The sequence below is a fragment of the Astyanax mexicanus genome, chromosome 12 (assembly GCF_023375975.1).
Source record: "Astyanax mexicanus isolate ESR-SI-001 chromosome 12, AstMex3_surface, whole genome shotgun sequence".
NCBI lineage: Eukaryota > Metazoa > Chordata > Actinopteri > Characiformes > Acestrorhamphidae > Astyanax > Astyanax mexicanus.
The window spans coordinates 32,199,461-32,214,471 of record NC_064419.1 but is presented as its reverse complement, the minus strand read 5'-3'; the positions used below and the strand labels follow the sequence as shown (position 1 = coordinate 32,214,471).

The following is a 15,011-nucleotide window of genomic DNA, read 5'->3' as shown; positions in this document are numbered from 1 at the left end:
TCTTGGGTGGGTCAAGAGCTATCAGAGTGGCAAAGCGCGCACACGCCCAGAGAATCCACAGCCACTTCAAGGACACGGGTCACGCGCGGCGCATGTGGCAGGGCATCCAGGCAATCACCAACTACAGGACATTGCCACCGACCTGTGAACGTGATGCCTCCCTCCCTGATGCCCTAAACAACTTTTATGCACGGTTTGAGGCACAAAACAACACGATGGTGAGAAAGACCATGCACAAGCCGGACGAGCAGGTCTTGTGCCTGACTGCAGTGGACGTGAGGAACACTCTGCGCAGAGTCAACCCACGAAAAGCTGCAGGACCAGACAACATCCCCGGCAGAGTGCTCAGGGAGTGCGCAGACCAGCTGACAGATGTTCTCACGGACATCTTCAACATCTCCCTTTGCAGCGCCACTGTCCCAACGTGCCTCAATTCCACCACCATCGTCCCCGTGCCGAAGAAGTCCACAGTGTCCTGCCTCAATGACTACCGTCCCGTTGCACTTACACCCATCATCATGAAGTGCTTCGAGAGGCTAGTCATGAGGAACATCAAGACACAACTGCCCTCTTCACTGGACCCCCTGCAGTTTGCGTATCGTCCCAATCGCTCCACGGACGATGCCATCACCACCACCCTTCATCTCTCCCTCACCCACCTGGAGAAGGACACTTACGTCAGAATGCTGTTTATAGACTTCAGTTCAGCATTCAACACCATCATCCCACAAAACCTCACCAGGAAGCTAAGCTCGCTCGGCCTCAACACCCCCCTCTGCAACTTGATCCTGGACTTTCTGACGGGGAGACCCCAGTCAGTCCGGTTCGGGGGCAGCACCTCCAGCACCATCACACTGAACACGGGGGCCCCCCAGGGCAGTGTCCTGAGTCTTCTGCTGTTCACCCTGCTGACTCATGACTGTGCTGCAAAACACAGTTCTAACAGGTTTATCAAGTTCGCCGATGATACAACCGTGCTGGGTCTCATCACCAAAGGCGACGAGTCAGCATACAGAGAGGAGGTGCAGCGGCTGACAGACTGGTGTACAGTCAACAACCTTCACCTGAATGTGGACAAGACAAAGGAAATGGTTGTTGACTTCAGGAGAGCACAACACACCCACTCTCCACTCAACATCGACGGGTCCTCTGTGGAGATTGTTAAGAGCACCAAGTTCCTTGGTGTCCACTTAGCAGATAACCTCACCTGGACCCTGAACACCAGCTCTACAGCCAAGAAAGCCCAGCAGCGTCTCTACTTCCTCCGGAAGCTGAGAAAGGCCCATCTCCCTCCACCCATCCTCACACTCTTCTATAGAAGGACCATTGAGAGCATCCTAAGCAGCTGCATCACTGCCTGGTTTGGGACCTGCACCGTCTCTGACCGCAAGACCCTCCAGCGTATTGTGAGGACATCTGAGAGGATCATCGGCGTCTCTCTCCCCTCCATCACGGACATTTACACCACCCGCAGCATCCGCAAAGCAACCAGCATTGTGAATGACCCCACTCATCCCTCACACGAACTGTTCTCCCTCCTGCCTTCGGGAAGAAGGTACCGCAGCATCCGGTCCAGCACGACCAGATTCTGCAACAGCTTCTACCCCCAAGCCATCAGACTCCTCAACTGCAGAGACTGAACTGATGGTTTTTCTGTACATGCACACACACTCTTACCCCAATTACCCCAGAAAATGGAAAGCACTAAAAACCCTACTACCTCACTGGACTCTATTGCACACTGTGTAATAGAGTAATTACTACCTCACCTGGTATTTTTTGCACACTATCTTGTTATTTATTATTCTTTGTCTGTATGGTGTTGTATTGTCTGTCTGCACTTTTGTACTGTTGCACTATTGTTCTGTCTACACTGTGTTTATGTGCACCATGGTCCTTGGAGGAACGTTGTTTCGTTTCACTGTGTACTCTGTATATAGCTGAAATGACAATAAAAAACACTTTGACTTTGATAAAAAAACAATTATTCTGCTTTTGTTGGCATAACAGTCTCTACTGTCCATAGAAATCTACCTGCTAGATTTTGGAGCATGCTTTGGGGATTTGATTGTATTTATGATGTGGTAATGATCCCCACTACCACCCCAACTCTTCAACTCATACCAAATCTTCCAAAATGTGCTGGTTAGTAGAGGTGTGCCAAAAAATCGATTCACATAAGAATCTTGATTCTCATTTACTACGATTCAGAATCGATTTAAAATGTCCCAAAATCGATTCTGAGGGGCGGGTTTTGGACTGATTTTGGGCTGGGTATTTTTGTTGGACCTGGCAACCCGCTTGTCCCTTCAAACCGAGGTCTTCCAGACCCACACAGAGCGTAGTAGGTGTTTGAGAATCACCGGTAAGATGGCAGAACAAGCACTATATTACCTTAGATTAACGTGTAGTTTCAATGTTTTATGGCAGAATGCTTCATAACAAGCATAAAAAAGATCGCTAGTAGTTAGTTTCAGTAACTGTTAGCTAGCTAACAAGCTAACTTTCCAGTTCCACCTTAAATAACGCTACAGGTGGCTGCGGGCTGCAGCATTTAAGGCGGAACGGAAAAATAACAATAAGCTAATCAGAGCTCATTTCAGCTCCTCATCACAGAGGAATTAAGGAATGGACAATATGAATTAATTTCTCCACCTCCTGCCCCCTTTCTGAAGAAATACAACGACCTTAAATTAACTAGTTAATCAGCAGCTGCTCCTGAACTTTAGCGCTCCACTGCTATCATCACATCAGCCCAGCAGCGTCACCTACACACCACCGCTAGTAGCCTGGTAATAAAGCAGTGTTATTTATTATTTATTTATTGTTCATTAACGTCATTGTGATATCCCAGTGATTCCTCTGTCACTGAGGACCCACATTCCTGCACATTTTATTGTTTTTGTAACACATTACTTGCTCCAGGACCAGTGTATATTATGGAGGGTTTTTTTTTCAATAAGATTCATAAGCCAGAAGCAGAAATTTTTATAATTCAAATCGTTTTGAATCAAAAATCGATTTTGAATCGAATCGTGGCCCCCAAAATCGGAATCGAATCGAATCGCGAGATAGTAATCGATTCCCACCCCTACTGGTTAGATCATCTCAGAGAACACAACTCAATGGTGGAGGAGGTTATTCATTCTATTGTAGTGCTACTCCACAGGGACTAGACAAGCTTTGTATTCACATTTGCACATCTGTATCAGTCAATGCATGCAACTTTATCTAGCCAAACACTTTCATCAGAAAGGTTCTTCTCATCAAACGTTTGGACACACAGTGTATTTACATACTTCCACACACACAGTGCCACTCTCTCACCCTGTAGATGACCTCGCTGTCCTGCCACTCGGGATCTAAAGTCCCAGCGGTTTAGAGAAGATAAAGAATAAAGCTGAGTGAGGAAAGATAAGAGCAGGAGAAGAGAAGGAGGAAGAGCGGGGAAAAAAAACGCATCATAAAATCATAAACATTCATACCGCCGGCCATGTCTGAGCTCAAGTATGCCAACTATCTCCCCTCCAGCTCCCAAAACATCCAAATTAGGGCAAAACACTCTATATACACACACACTCTCACACACTCTCACACACTCTCACACACTCTCACACGCTCTCACACGCTCTCACACGCTCTCACACGCTCTCACACGCTCTCACACGCTCTCACACGCTCTCACACGCTCTCACACGCTCTCACACTCTCTCACACTCTCTCACACTCTCTCACACGCTCTCACACGCACGCACACGCACGCACACGCACGCACACGCACGCACACACACGCACACACACGCACACACACGCACACACACTCTCTCAAACTGAACCATCTTGTAAAAGCTTTGAATAACAAAGGAAAAGCAATACTGACGAAAACATCTGCAATAAACAACTGAATGCAAATCCAGCATTGTGAAATGTGGAATGACTGGTTTCACTTCAGTCCAGATTTAATGGTGTGAATTTCCAGAGAGTTTCAAATGTTAACATTTTCTCTTATAATGCAGCCTAGCAAGGATTATTCTATCTTTGATTTTATTTCAGCTGCTTTAAAATTTAGGATAAATGGTTGAAATCTGAACAGCTGCATTACGTACTTTTAGATTAGCCAACATTGCTTACTCTGGATAACATTCAAATATTCAAATGTCTAAAGTTGGTGGTCAGTGAGAGTGTCTACCTGTAATTAACTCTATATAACTTTAGAAAAAACCCAAATAAATCTAAAGTCAGTGGTCAGTAAGTAGGGCTGCAACGATTAGCCGATATAATCGACAACTAATCATTTATTTGCAGCACTTAGATAGTTTGCACTTAACTTGGCAACCGATGACACATTTTCTCACTAAATATCAGCACTTTGCACATTTAAAGGGCAATGTTCTGGACATTTGAAGGGCATTTAAATCCCTTGTTCAGCTTTTTCTATAGATGTAAAGTGAAGACAGAGAAAACTAGAAACAACAGCCATACCCACAAACAGAGATGAAGGGCATGGCAGAAATAATCGTTGTCTAATCGACTAATCTGAAAAATAATCGCAAGATTAGTCAACTACCAAAATAATCATTAGTTGCAGGCCTATCAGTAATGTGTGTTTATACCTGTAATTAACTCTATATAACATTAGAATAAACCCAAATAAACATAAAGTCAGTGGTCAGTGAGTGCGTTTATACCTGTTATTAACTCTATATTACTTTAGAATAAACCCAAATAAACTTAAAGCCAGTGATCACTAAGTGTCTGCATGTAATTAACTGTATATAACATTAGAATAAACCCAAATAAGCATACAGTCAGTGGTCGGTAAGTAGGTGTCGTTGTAGTTGTAAAACTCCTCCTGTAAGTGAGAGTGTCTACCTGTATATAAACACAATGTTTGTTTGGGTTTAAAGTCAGTGGTCAGATTGTGTAGTAGGTCATTAAAGGTTGTTGATGTGTTGGTCAGAAGATGTACACACTTAGAAGGCCATATGGATGGGTGCTCATCTTCTTCTGATTTACTTTACTGAAGAACTGATTAAATAAACTAAGTGCTGAAGAGGAACTGGGAATTTGGCCTTTCTTCAACAGAGCAGTGGGAATGTTAACACTAACACACTTTGGTTTCGTAGAATTTTACACAGCAGAGTTATGTTTATATTTCCTGCAGTCGTTATAACAATACTTTACCGGTGGACAAGTTCAGATGGGCTTTCCTCTGGTGTAGTGTGTGTTTGTCTGTTTATATGTGTGTGTGTATTCTTGACACTCAGGTTTAGCTAGTTTTGCAGAGGCTCCTGAAGAACAAAGACAATGAATGAGCAACCCTGGCCACAATTCAACAGACAGACAAAAGCCTAGCTAGTCCGTGCTCAATCCACAGGTGTAAGTCACCAAACCATTACTGTGTGTAAATATAGTCAGGATCTGGGAACATCAATATTCATAAACCACACACAAACTGTGTAATATATAGCACCAGTCAAACAACAAACCTTCTCATTTAATGTTTTTATTTGTTGTTTTTTTCTACGCTGTATAAAAAACTGAATTCATCCAGACTATTAAGGAACACATATCATTTAGTAAACCTAAAAGAGTTAAACAAACCAAAAAAAGCCTTTAGATGGCTTTTATCTGGAGTGCTGTTAACTTGTGGTTTCTGAGGCTGGTGCAACACAAGAAACTCTTGCCCTTCCTTTCCTGGTACAGTCCTGATGAGAGCCAGTTTCATCATAAAGTTTTTAAAAGTCTTTGCAACTGCACTAGGGGATATTTTAAAAAAGCTCTTGGAATTTCTTTCAGAATTGACGGACCTTGACCTGACATTTGTTAAAAGTATTTTTTCATCTTTAATTTGTTGAGGAGTTCTTGCAATAATTTGGATTAGAACTTTACTCAAATAGGACTTTATTGTATACCAACTCTACCTCGACATAACACAAGTGATGCTCTTAAAAACATAAAAAAAATCCAAGTAAAGCCATTCCAGGTGACTCTACCTCATAAAGATGACTGAGAAAATACAGAGATGTGCAAAGCTGTCTTTTAAGCAAGTGGTGCTACTTTGAAGAATGTAAAATAATCTGTTTTTTTAACACTTTTTGTTCACTAAATAATTCCAGATGTTTTTCTTTGTAGTTGGATGACTTTAGTATTAATCTACAATATAATTTTTTAACAATAAAAAAAATACAGAATTTAAGGTGTGTCCAAAATTCTGACTGCTACTGTATTCAAAATTAAATACTTGAGATAATATTTAGTGTGAAACTATGTTCTGTGCTGCTTTCTATAAATACAGCATTTGAAGATATATGTCCAAACATTACTGAATTTACCATAAAACAGAAACTCAGACTTCAGGAAATTAGGTATTCTGGGTTTAAAATGCATTCTTAAATCGAATATCATTAAAATGGCGGAAGGATTAAAATATTGGTTGATTTTTTGTGATATTTTATCAATGTTTTTATCATTCTATGATGACAAATAAAAACAATTAAGAAGATAACTATGCAGTTAGGTATACAAACAACTTTTAAAATAAATGCTACTTTTTATGTCCACCACACAACAGCAACACAAACACACACTCACCAGGTTGGCATTCCAGCAATATAACTGAACAACCTGTATCGAGTCATGTTACTAATCCTCAGTGATTCACACAGTGAGGTTATGTACAAGCTGTACAAAATTAAAGTAACATTAAAATCTACCACCGATTCGGTACACTAAGCACAATGAGCCAGGGTTAATGTAAGTTTATGTTCATCCAAAACATGCAAACCAGACGAGTATAAAAAATGATGCTGAAAAGAGACTGCATTATAGCTACTTCTGTGAAACTATAATAGAAACACTGATAGGACAAAAGTCAACCCTAACCATTAGGAGTGTATAAATCAATTTTAAAATATCATAAAAAAATAGCAATATTTTGTTTTGTAATGTGAATCTTTTTTGTACTGATTTTAAATTAATAGTTTACATTAAAAGATTGGTGTTTAAAGTCCAGCTAGTAAATAAATAGTCGTTAGATCCACTGTTAGGCTTTCATAAAAAGTTTTCTTTCATTTGTTTTTTTTTTTAATAGGTCAGTGTGTTCATATTGCCTTCTTTACTGCATTGATATATTGTGATATTTTGAACTGTAACCCCTGTATCGTAATGTACATTGTATTGCATAGCTCTTGACAATACAGAACCTTACTAATCATCACTAATCTCTAAATTTACAAATATAACAAACTGTGATGAAAATAAAGTAAATCAATACTGTAAAATGAGGGCCTTTTTTGCTTTGTTAGGACACAGAAATACCTTGAGCACTTATTTAAATTGTACTGATGTAAATAAATATGACCTATTGCAAAAGAGGAGTAATACAAATAAACTGGTGGATTTATAGTATAGTACTCATGCTGTGGTGTTGTGTAATTGCTCTTTTACTGCTGTAATCCATTCTACACACAGCATCTGAAAACAGTTACTGATTGTACGCATACTTGCCTGGTTTGGCTGGATGCTAATTATATGAGAATTATTATGCATGGATGCACTTAGTTTAAACAAATAGTGTGCACTAATGTAACGTGCACTGAAGTGTAATGAAGCCCTAGTACAGCTAGTGCAAGAGACAGCTAAATTAATATAAATAAAATGATTGTGGATAAATGCACTAACGTGTACTGTAAACAATTGATAAAAAGTGAACCAGTGTGAAAGACCACTAAAATACTAATGTAAAGGTCTGTAAAAAGGTGCACTGCAGTGTTCAAACACTATAGTGTTTATTTAGTATAAATTTAGGAGTTTCAAAATCTAAAAATGTTTGTTTGTTTCATAAAAAGTAACTTACCAAGACTGATTTTGTATAAAATATTAATAGTGTAACAAAATAAAAAAAATAAACAAAAATAATATAATGTAAAATGCAAACATAATACTGTATTTAAATACAGTAAATAAGGTTAAAAGCAAAATAAATACAAAATAGACTGACTAAGTATTTTGCACACTATTTTGTGTTTTTCAACGATGTTATTGTGTACAAACAGTATATTTTAACTAATTATGAATTATTATTTGTCACATTCTTAATTCACAGGCATTAAAATTTAGAAATATTTAATAATATCTTAACTTGTGTCATTTAATACATTTCTTAACCAATTAACAATGTTTATTACTGTTGTATGTACTGTATTCGTGACTCTAATGGTAATAGTGAGTGTTACAGAGAGAGAACAGTGTAAATACATGTGATTTAAACAATACTGATACTACACCAGTAAGATTATAGAATGTAAAAACACAAATAACTATGTTCTATAGTGTAAGTGCACTAAGATGAAAGAAATCTAGCTAGTATAATTAACTAGCTATATTAAAAAACTAGTGCACCAATGTTTGTTAAGTGAACATTTATATAGAAAGATAAACAACAAGTTTTGTTTGTGCAACAGACACCAGCAAATAAAAAAATAAAAAATAGCATAGTGCCTAAAGTAAAAATAAACACTAATGAAGCTACTGCTAAAAGAGAAACTACATTTATTTATTAACGTAGGTAAAATAAAGCGATATAAAGAGTGCGTGAGCTGATACTAAACCAGTAAAATGTCCTGGTTTAGCTAACATAAATAAGCCAAATAATGTAGTTAAAAGTACAGTAACTGAGCTCGTTCTGGGAAACATTCAGCTTTGTTTTGGGGCTGAACCTGATAAACTAGGTTAGCTAACCTAGGCTACTGCACTAATGTAAATAAAGCGATACTACTCCACTAACGTAGCCTAGCTACAGTACGCGAGCATAAAACAGCAGTATAATAAAAATATAAAGATATTTAGCTATGTTGATACTATAAGCAGCACTATATTAAGTGTACAGTGTTGTAACTAGTGTGAAAGTCCAGTGAACTGGTTTAAAATCAGCACTGATAGCTAGAAAAGCTCAGTTCTGGCTCTTTGTTCCAGTCTTCCCAGTAGCATTAACGTTACTCTCTAACTCGAACTCCCAGTAAAGCAGCTTTATCCCCACCGTGACCAAAACACCGTGCTGTTCTACACCAAACACGAGTGGGTTTCTGATCTTTCCTGGAGCAGTAAAGCTGGAATATCCGCGGTTTTAACAGAAACATGGTAGTAGTTTAGCTTACGGTAGTTTAGAAGCAGCGCTGTTCCACTTGCCTGTTTAGTGAAGTTGGGAATGTCCGAATTCCTGTTATTCCCAGGCGGACCCGCCGCGGAGCTGCATCGCCCCGAACACCCGCTGCCTCCTCCACCCGCTGTTAAGAGTTTAAACTGGAGGAACCGTCCAGGGATAAGTTGGGGAAGAACCCGTGTTTTCCCCACCTGTGTGTGTGTGTGTGTGTGTGTGTGTGTGTGTGTGTGTTTGTCCCTCTCCTTCTCCTCTTTCTGCTTCACAACCGAACTTTACTGGCCGGTCCGCAGGTCAGTCCAGACCGCTGGATCAGAGCCGCAGCAGCGGGTTTAAGCCCCGGTATTCCAGCTTTCTCGGCTCCAGTCCGTCGCTGGATCATCCCTGACCGCGCGCAGGAGGCTCGAGCTCCGGGGAGAACCGCTGGGATATCCTGCGCACACTAACGTGCTACAGAGAGGCGGATGAAGGCGGAAGGAGAGGGGATTTGTTTGGGTTCATTTACCTGGAGAAGTCATTGGGACAAACGGGACGATGAAAGCGCGACACCTGCTGGCCGCGGAGCTGCGCTGCAACCGGATTAGGATTACATCCTAAAAACTCTAGACAGGCAGATTCATTAAAGCACAGGTGTATTTACTCTGAATTAGTTAGTAACCAGTGTGAATTATTTATTAACTACTATTAGTGACTACTAGGAATTGCCTACGATAACCAATATGAATTGCTCAGCAAGTAACACTAAAATAGTAACCAGTATGAATTGTTCTATAAGTCTATCTATAAATAATTTAGGCTGTGGAGCTGCACTGCAACCAAATTAGGATTACAGCCTGAAAATCAGTCAGATTTACTAAAGCTCAGTTTTATGTACTGTATTGTTTTACAGGAACTATAAGAAACATTAAACTTATGGTCTGAACACAGGCCTATTTATTGAAAAATTCATACTGTTTTCTAACTAATGAATAGACATTACTGAACAATTTATACTATACTAAAGTAGTTAGCTACTAAACAGTATGAATTGTTTAGTAACATCTACACATTAGTTCATAACCAGTATGAATTTTTAAAATATTTATTTTGAATTTTTAAAAAAGTATTATTTGTTGAGTCACAACTATGAAACCAGCATCAACTGTTCAGCAACTATTCTGAAATCTGAAGTCACCATTATGAATTGTTCAGCAAGTAACATTGAAATAGTAACCAGCATGAATTGTTCACTAAGAACTAATGATTAATATCTACTACGAATTAGTTAGTAAGCAATACACATTTTTTTAGTGACTACTATAAATTAGTTAGTAACTAGTATGAGTTTTTTAGTCGCTGCTAAAAATTAGTCAGTAACCAGTATGAATTATTGCTTATGTGCTGTCATTTATTCAGTATCCATTCTGATTTATTTAGTGCATGCCATGAATTTTTCAAAATCCGCTACAAATGATCCAGTAACTACAATTAAGCATTCAAAGTCCACTATTAATTAATTATTCTGTTAGCTAATATGACTTGACCAGTATCCAATATAATTTCTAAAGTAAATGTTCTTTTGCAGAGCTTTGTTTTTTACACATTTCAGTGAGAATGCAGAACTCTCGCAAGTAGCTTTCAATTCCAATTACAGCACTAAACCAGTTCAGCCAGTGTTCTCTGCAGCATGAGGGCTCACAGATCACAGACAGATAAAAACTGAGCTTCTTTGTCTGTGTTGCAGCAGCCGAGCTACCAGATTAAATATACTACTACTGTGATTTACACTGATACATATCTGTGCTTAACCTGCATTACTAAAAGACTAGAGTCTATCTTTGAATAAAACAATGAACAAAAAAGCCATTCTTTAATTGTGCACTGGATGCTGTGTTAATTCCGTGTCCTATAAAATAACAAGGACACACAGTATCATTAATCATTATCATTAAGCACTAAGAATGTTCAGTTACATTTAGCTCCCCCTTGTGGAGTTAAAAGCTAGTTTCATGATATGTAACAATAAAGCTCAAACATAACCAGTGAGAATGTCCTTAGTTTTTGGAGTAAATTGCAGTGAGCCATAACATTAAAACATGCCAGGTGAGTTTACCATTTTTTCTCACTATAAGGTGCACCGAATTATAAGGCATACTATTAATAAACATACATTTTCCAGTCGATTTTCATACATAAGGCGCAGCGGATTATAAGGCGCATTTTGTGCTACACTATTAAGGAACAGGGTGTTTTAATGTAACTCATAATTATGTAACTCATAATTCAGCAGGTTTCGTCGCTGGGTGGTGGTGAGGTTGGTTAACTAAGTTAAGTAAAGCTAAGCTAAGTAAACAACACTGTAACTCTTAAAAACTCTTTCTTTCAAAGTCAAACGAGAGCTAGATGCAAATCTACACAGATTTCTCTCCTGAAAACTGCTTTTTTTGGGTGAGTAAATTATTTCACATTTCTCCAGCTCTAAGACTGAAGCATTAGCAGCTAACCGCTAGCGCAAACTGCGGTTTGCGGCTAATGCCATCCAACAGCACTACACTGAGGAACCCTGAGTGTTCTGGTGAGCTGGGCGATACTAGTTGTAAATGCAAAGACTACTGGCCGATAATACTCACCTCTGGATGGCGAAAAAGATAGCACCTAGTGTGGTAAGCGGGTAATGCTAATGCTGCTCCAGCAGTGCTAGCTGGGGTTAGCAGCAGGCTACAGGTTGATATCACCTTTTAACTGCTAAAGAACTAGCACTTAGAGGATAATGCTAATACTGTTTTAGCTCCGGCGCTAAAGAAACTTTACTGAAACTCCTGTATAACTCTGTACTTTGGCAAAATGGCTTTACTGCTCCTTACAACCTGACTGGTAGAATTCATACATTCTAAGGCGCATTGAAAATGGAGAGATTTTAAGTGCACCGTATAGTGCAAAAAATAAGTGCATTGATTATCCAGTTACAATGGCCCCTCCTCAAGGGCTGAATATATTAGGCAGAAAGTGAACGGTCAGTTCTTGAAGTTGACATATTGAAGCTTGGACAATGGGGACACCTTGTGGGGTGTTCCCAGGTGTTCACACACAAAGAAAACACAACACTGTTTTTATCTAATGTTGCTTTATTTATTATACATGTACAAATATGTTCATCATGTGTCTTTTCCCTCATACCACAGATATAATATATATACATCATCAGCCAAATTCTTCTACCCTAAACAACACAAACAAATAAACACCACACCTCCATGCATCATTAAGAGGAATTATCAGAGTTAAGGCACATTGTTAGAAAAAAAAGACCTTCATATAAAATATGTGCACAAGAATAAACATCGCTGAGACGTCCACAGACCTGGAGTGAGTCTATTAAATAAACAAGAGGTAATTACTCCTAATTATCACTGTAAGTATACTGTCTTATTACCACACTTCAGTTATCCTGATTTCCCTGTCGTTTGAAAAATACACACATATACAAACATACACATAGAGTACACACTCACACAAACACATGTACACAAAGAGTTGGGTTCTGGTCCTAAACAGTGCAAAAATGACAAATAAAAATGCACACACACAGGTAAATAATGCACTTTAAAATCCTAGGAGTGAATCTCAAATGCCTCTCTATTCTCTTACTAGGTGCACTACACTACCACTCAAACGTTGTAGACCTTTTTATTGGCATTTAATCCGTTTTGATTCTTTTAATAACCTGAAACAAAGTACAAAGTCCAGTGATCTCAAAATAAACCAAAGCAGTGGTTCTTAACCTTATTTTCTGTGACATCCACTTTAAGGGTTCCGTGTTTAGAACTGAGAGATTTAAAATTCTGCTGTTCCTCATCATTTATCAAAACAGACATTAGTAGTCCAGTTGTAGTTTCACTTTCAAATGATGGAAAACAACAAACTAAAACCTCAACCTATCCTTTATATTTGACAATACTTGATTGGTTAAGTAACACAAAAAAACACTTTGGCTTTATTTTACTTATCCTAACTTTTATGTGATTATATCTGACCAAGATTGTTACACCAAGTGTCACTTTAAGTACTGTAGGAAGAATAGTACATAAAACATGTAGCAAAGAAATCTATTTATTTAATCTATCTACCCTATCTGGCAATTTGACCTTGTGATATCAAACCAATGGTAAAATACAAAGATATGTACACATATACAGCTCTGGAAAAATTAAGACAACTTCAGTTTTTGAATTAGTTTCTCTGATTTAGCTATTTATAGGTATATGTTTGAGTAAAATGAACATTGTTGTTTTATTGTTTAAAATACAGTCAATATTTCTCCCAAATTCCAAATAAAAATATTTTAATTTAGAGCATTTATTTTCAGAAAATAAGAAATGGCTGAAATAAGTTTATATTCATAAAGTTCAGAAGAGTTCAGAAATCAATATTTGGGGGAATAACCCTGGTTTTTAATCACAGTTTTCATGCATCTTAGAATGTTCTCCTCCACCAGTCTTACACACTGCTTTTGGATAGCGTGCAAAAATTCAAGCAGTTCAGCTTGGTTTGATGGCTTGTGATCATCCATCTTTCTTTTAATTATATTTCAGAGTTTTTTTTAATTTGGTAAAATCAAGGAAATTAAATTTTTAAGTGGTCTCTTAATTTTTTCCAGAGCGGTATATTTTAGCTTTGGTTTGACATCACAAGGTCACATTACGAGAAAGTTCTTGTTCTTCTGACTGGTAGAGTAGGTGCACTTCTTTGGGAGAAGGGAGCCATTTAAGATGCGGTTCATGAAATAACGACTTGTAGGTGAAAAGGTCACAGTTTCATGACTTATAGAGTGTGCTACATGGTTAACAGGGAGTCTTTTGGCCTTCAGTCTATATTTTGAAAACATTTATAGTGTACTTCTGTAATGTTCTGCGCGCACACACACACACACACACAAACATTCACACGCATATTTATGAAAAATAGAAAACGAAGAGATAAACAATTTAACACTTTACGAGTTAAAGAAGCAGTTCGGTAACAAAAAATAAACTAAGATGATTGATCCGTGGCACTCGATTCAGTCCTTCAGCCATAACATGACCTGTCACCAATCTACTCATCTCTTTAAAACAGGCCCAAAAATCTGTCAAAAAAGGTTACAAATAATAGATACCAGACACCAAACATGTCATGAATAATCTTGGACTGAATCTGGATATACACACTATATGTATATAAAAATATTGGGACACACCAGCTGGTAAAAAAATCAATTTATTATTTTTATATTTTTCAGATCCGCTGTGATTGGTATTACTGAAAAGTGGACGTGTTTAGAACAACAGCAACTACAGACCTGCTGTAAAAGCTGCAAAGGGGGACCAATCGTATATAAATACCGATGAATTAAAAAGGGGATGTGATCAAATATCCTTTCGCGGTAATATGCAGGTGTATCCTGTTTCCATATAGCGTATATATCAAGCCTTTAGTCTGTCTGGATTTGACAACAGTGCGCACGTTTTCTGTCTGGTTACTTTCAGACTGTAACTGATTGAAACACACCTCAGAAGATGTTGTTTCAAACAAAAAGTTGGACATTTCGAGGCTGAGTGATATAAAATATAATAAAGTGGTAAAAATAAAGGTAGAAAGTGTTTTGCTGGGATGATTAGAAAAAAGTACCAAAGTCCTGAAATTCAGTCATGATCCACATGATCAGTTCTAATAATGTTCTCAGTGCAATACAGTGATCAGAGCAGGAGGGAATGTGTAGAGAGGAGAACACTCCATCAGTCCATCAGTGTCAAGCTGAGGCCTTCGTTTCCCACTCCTGCAAAACACACACACACACACACACACAAGTGCACACACAGTGTGAGTGTATATG

General features: G+C 38.3%; 2 protein-coding genes across 12 annotated transcripts in view; both read right to left on the bottom strand.

Moving 5' to 3' along the window:
- The window catches only part of si:ch73-138n13.1 (uncharacterized protein KIAA1671), a 98,073-nt gene extending 88,430 nt beyond the window's left edge, over positions 1-9,643 (bottom strand). For 5 of the 11 annotated variants that reach the window (XM_049485484.1, XM_049485488.1, XM_049485494.1 and 2 more), the window contains exon 1: positions 9,159-9,643. The gene's annotated coding sequence lies outside the window, so the exon portion shown is untranslated. The remainder of the gene's footprint in view (positions 1-9,158) is intronic. The other 6 variants (XM_049485490.1, XM_049485493.1, XM_049485495.1 and 3 more) reach the window with 2 other exon arrangements.
- A 2,614-nt stretch (positions 9,644-12,257) lies between these two features.
- The window catches only part of si:dkey-220o5.5 (actin filament-associated protein 1-like 2), a 50,032-nt gene continuing 47,278 nt past the window's right edge, over positions 12,258-15,011 (bottom strand). The window contains exon 15 of the mRNA XM_049486106.1: positions 12,258-14,954. Coding sequence (XP_049342063.1) covers positions 14,928-14,954 — 27 coding nt within the window. The 3' untranslated portion in view covers positions 12,258-14,927. The remainder of the gene's footprint in view (positions 14,955-15,011) is intronic.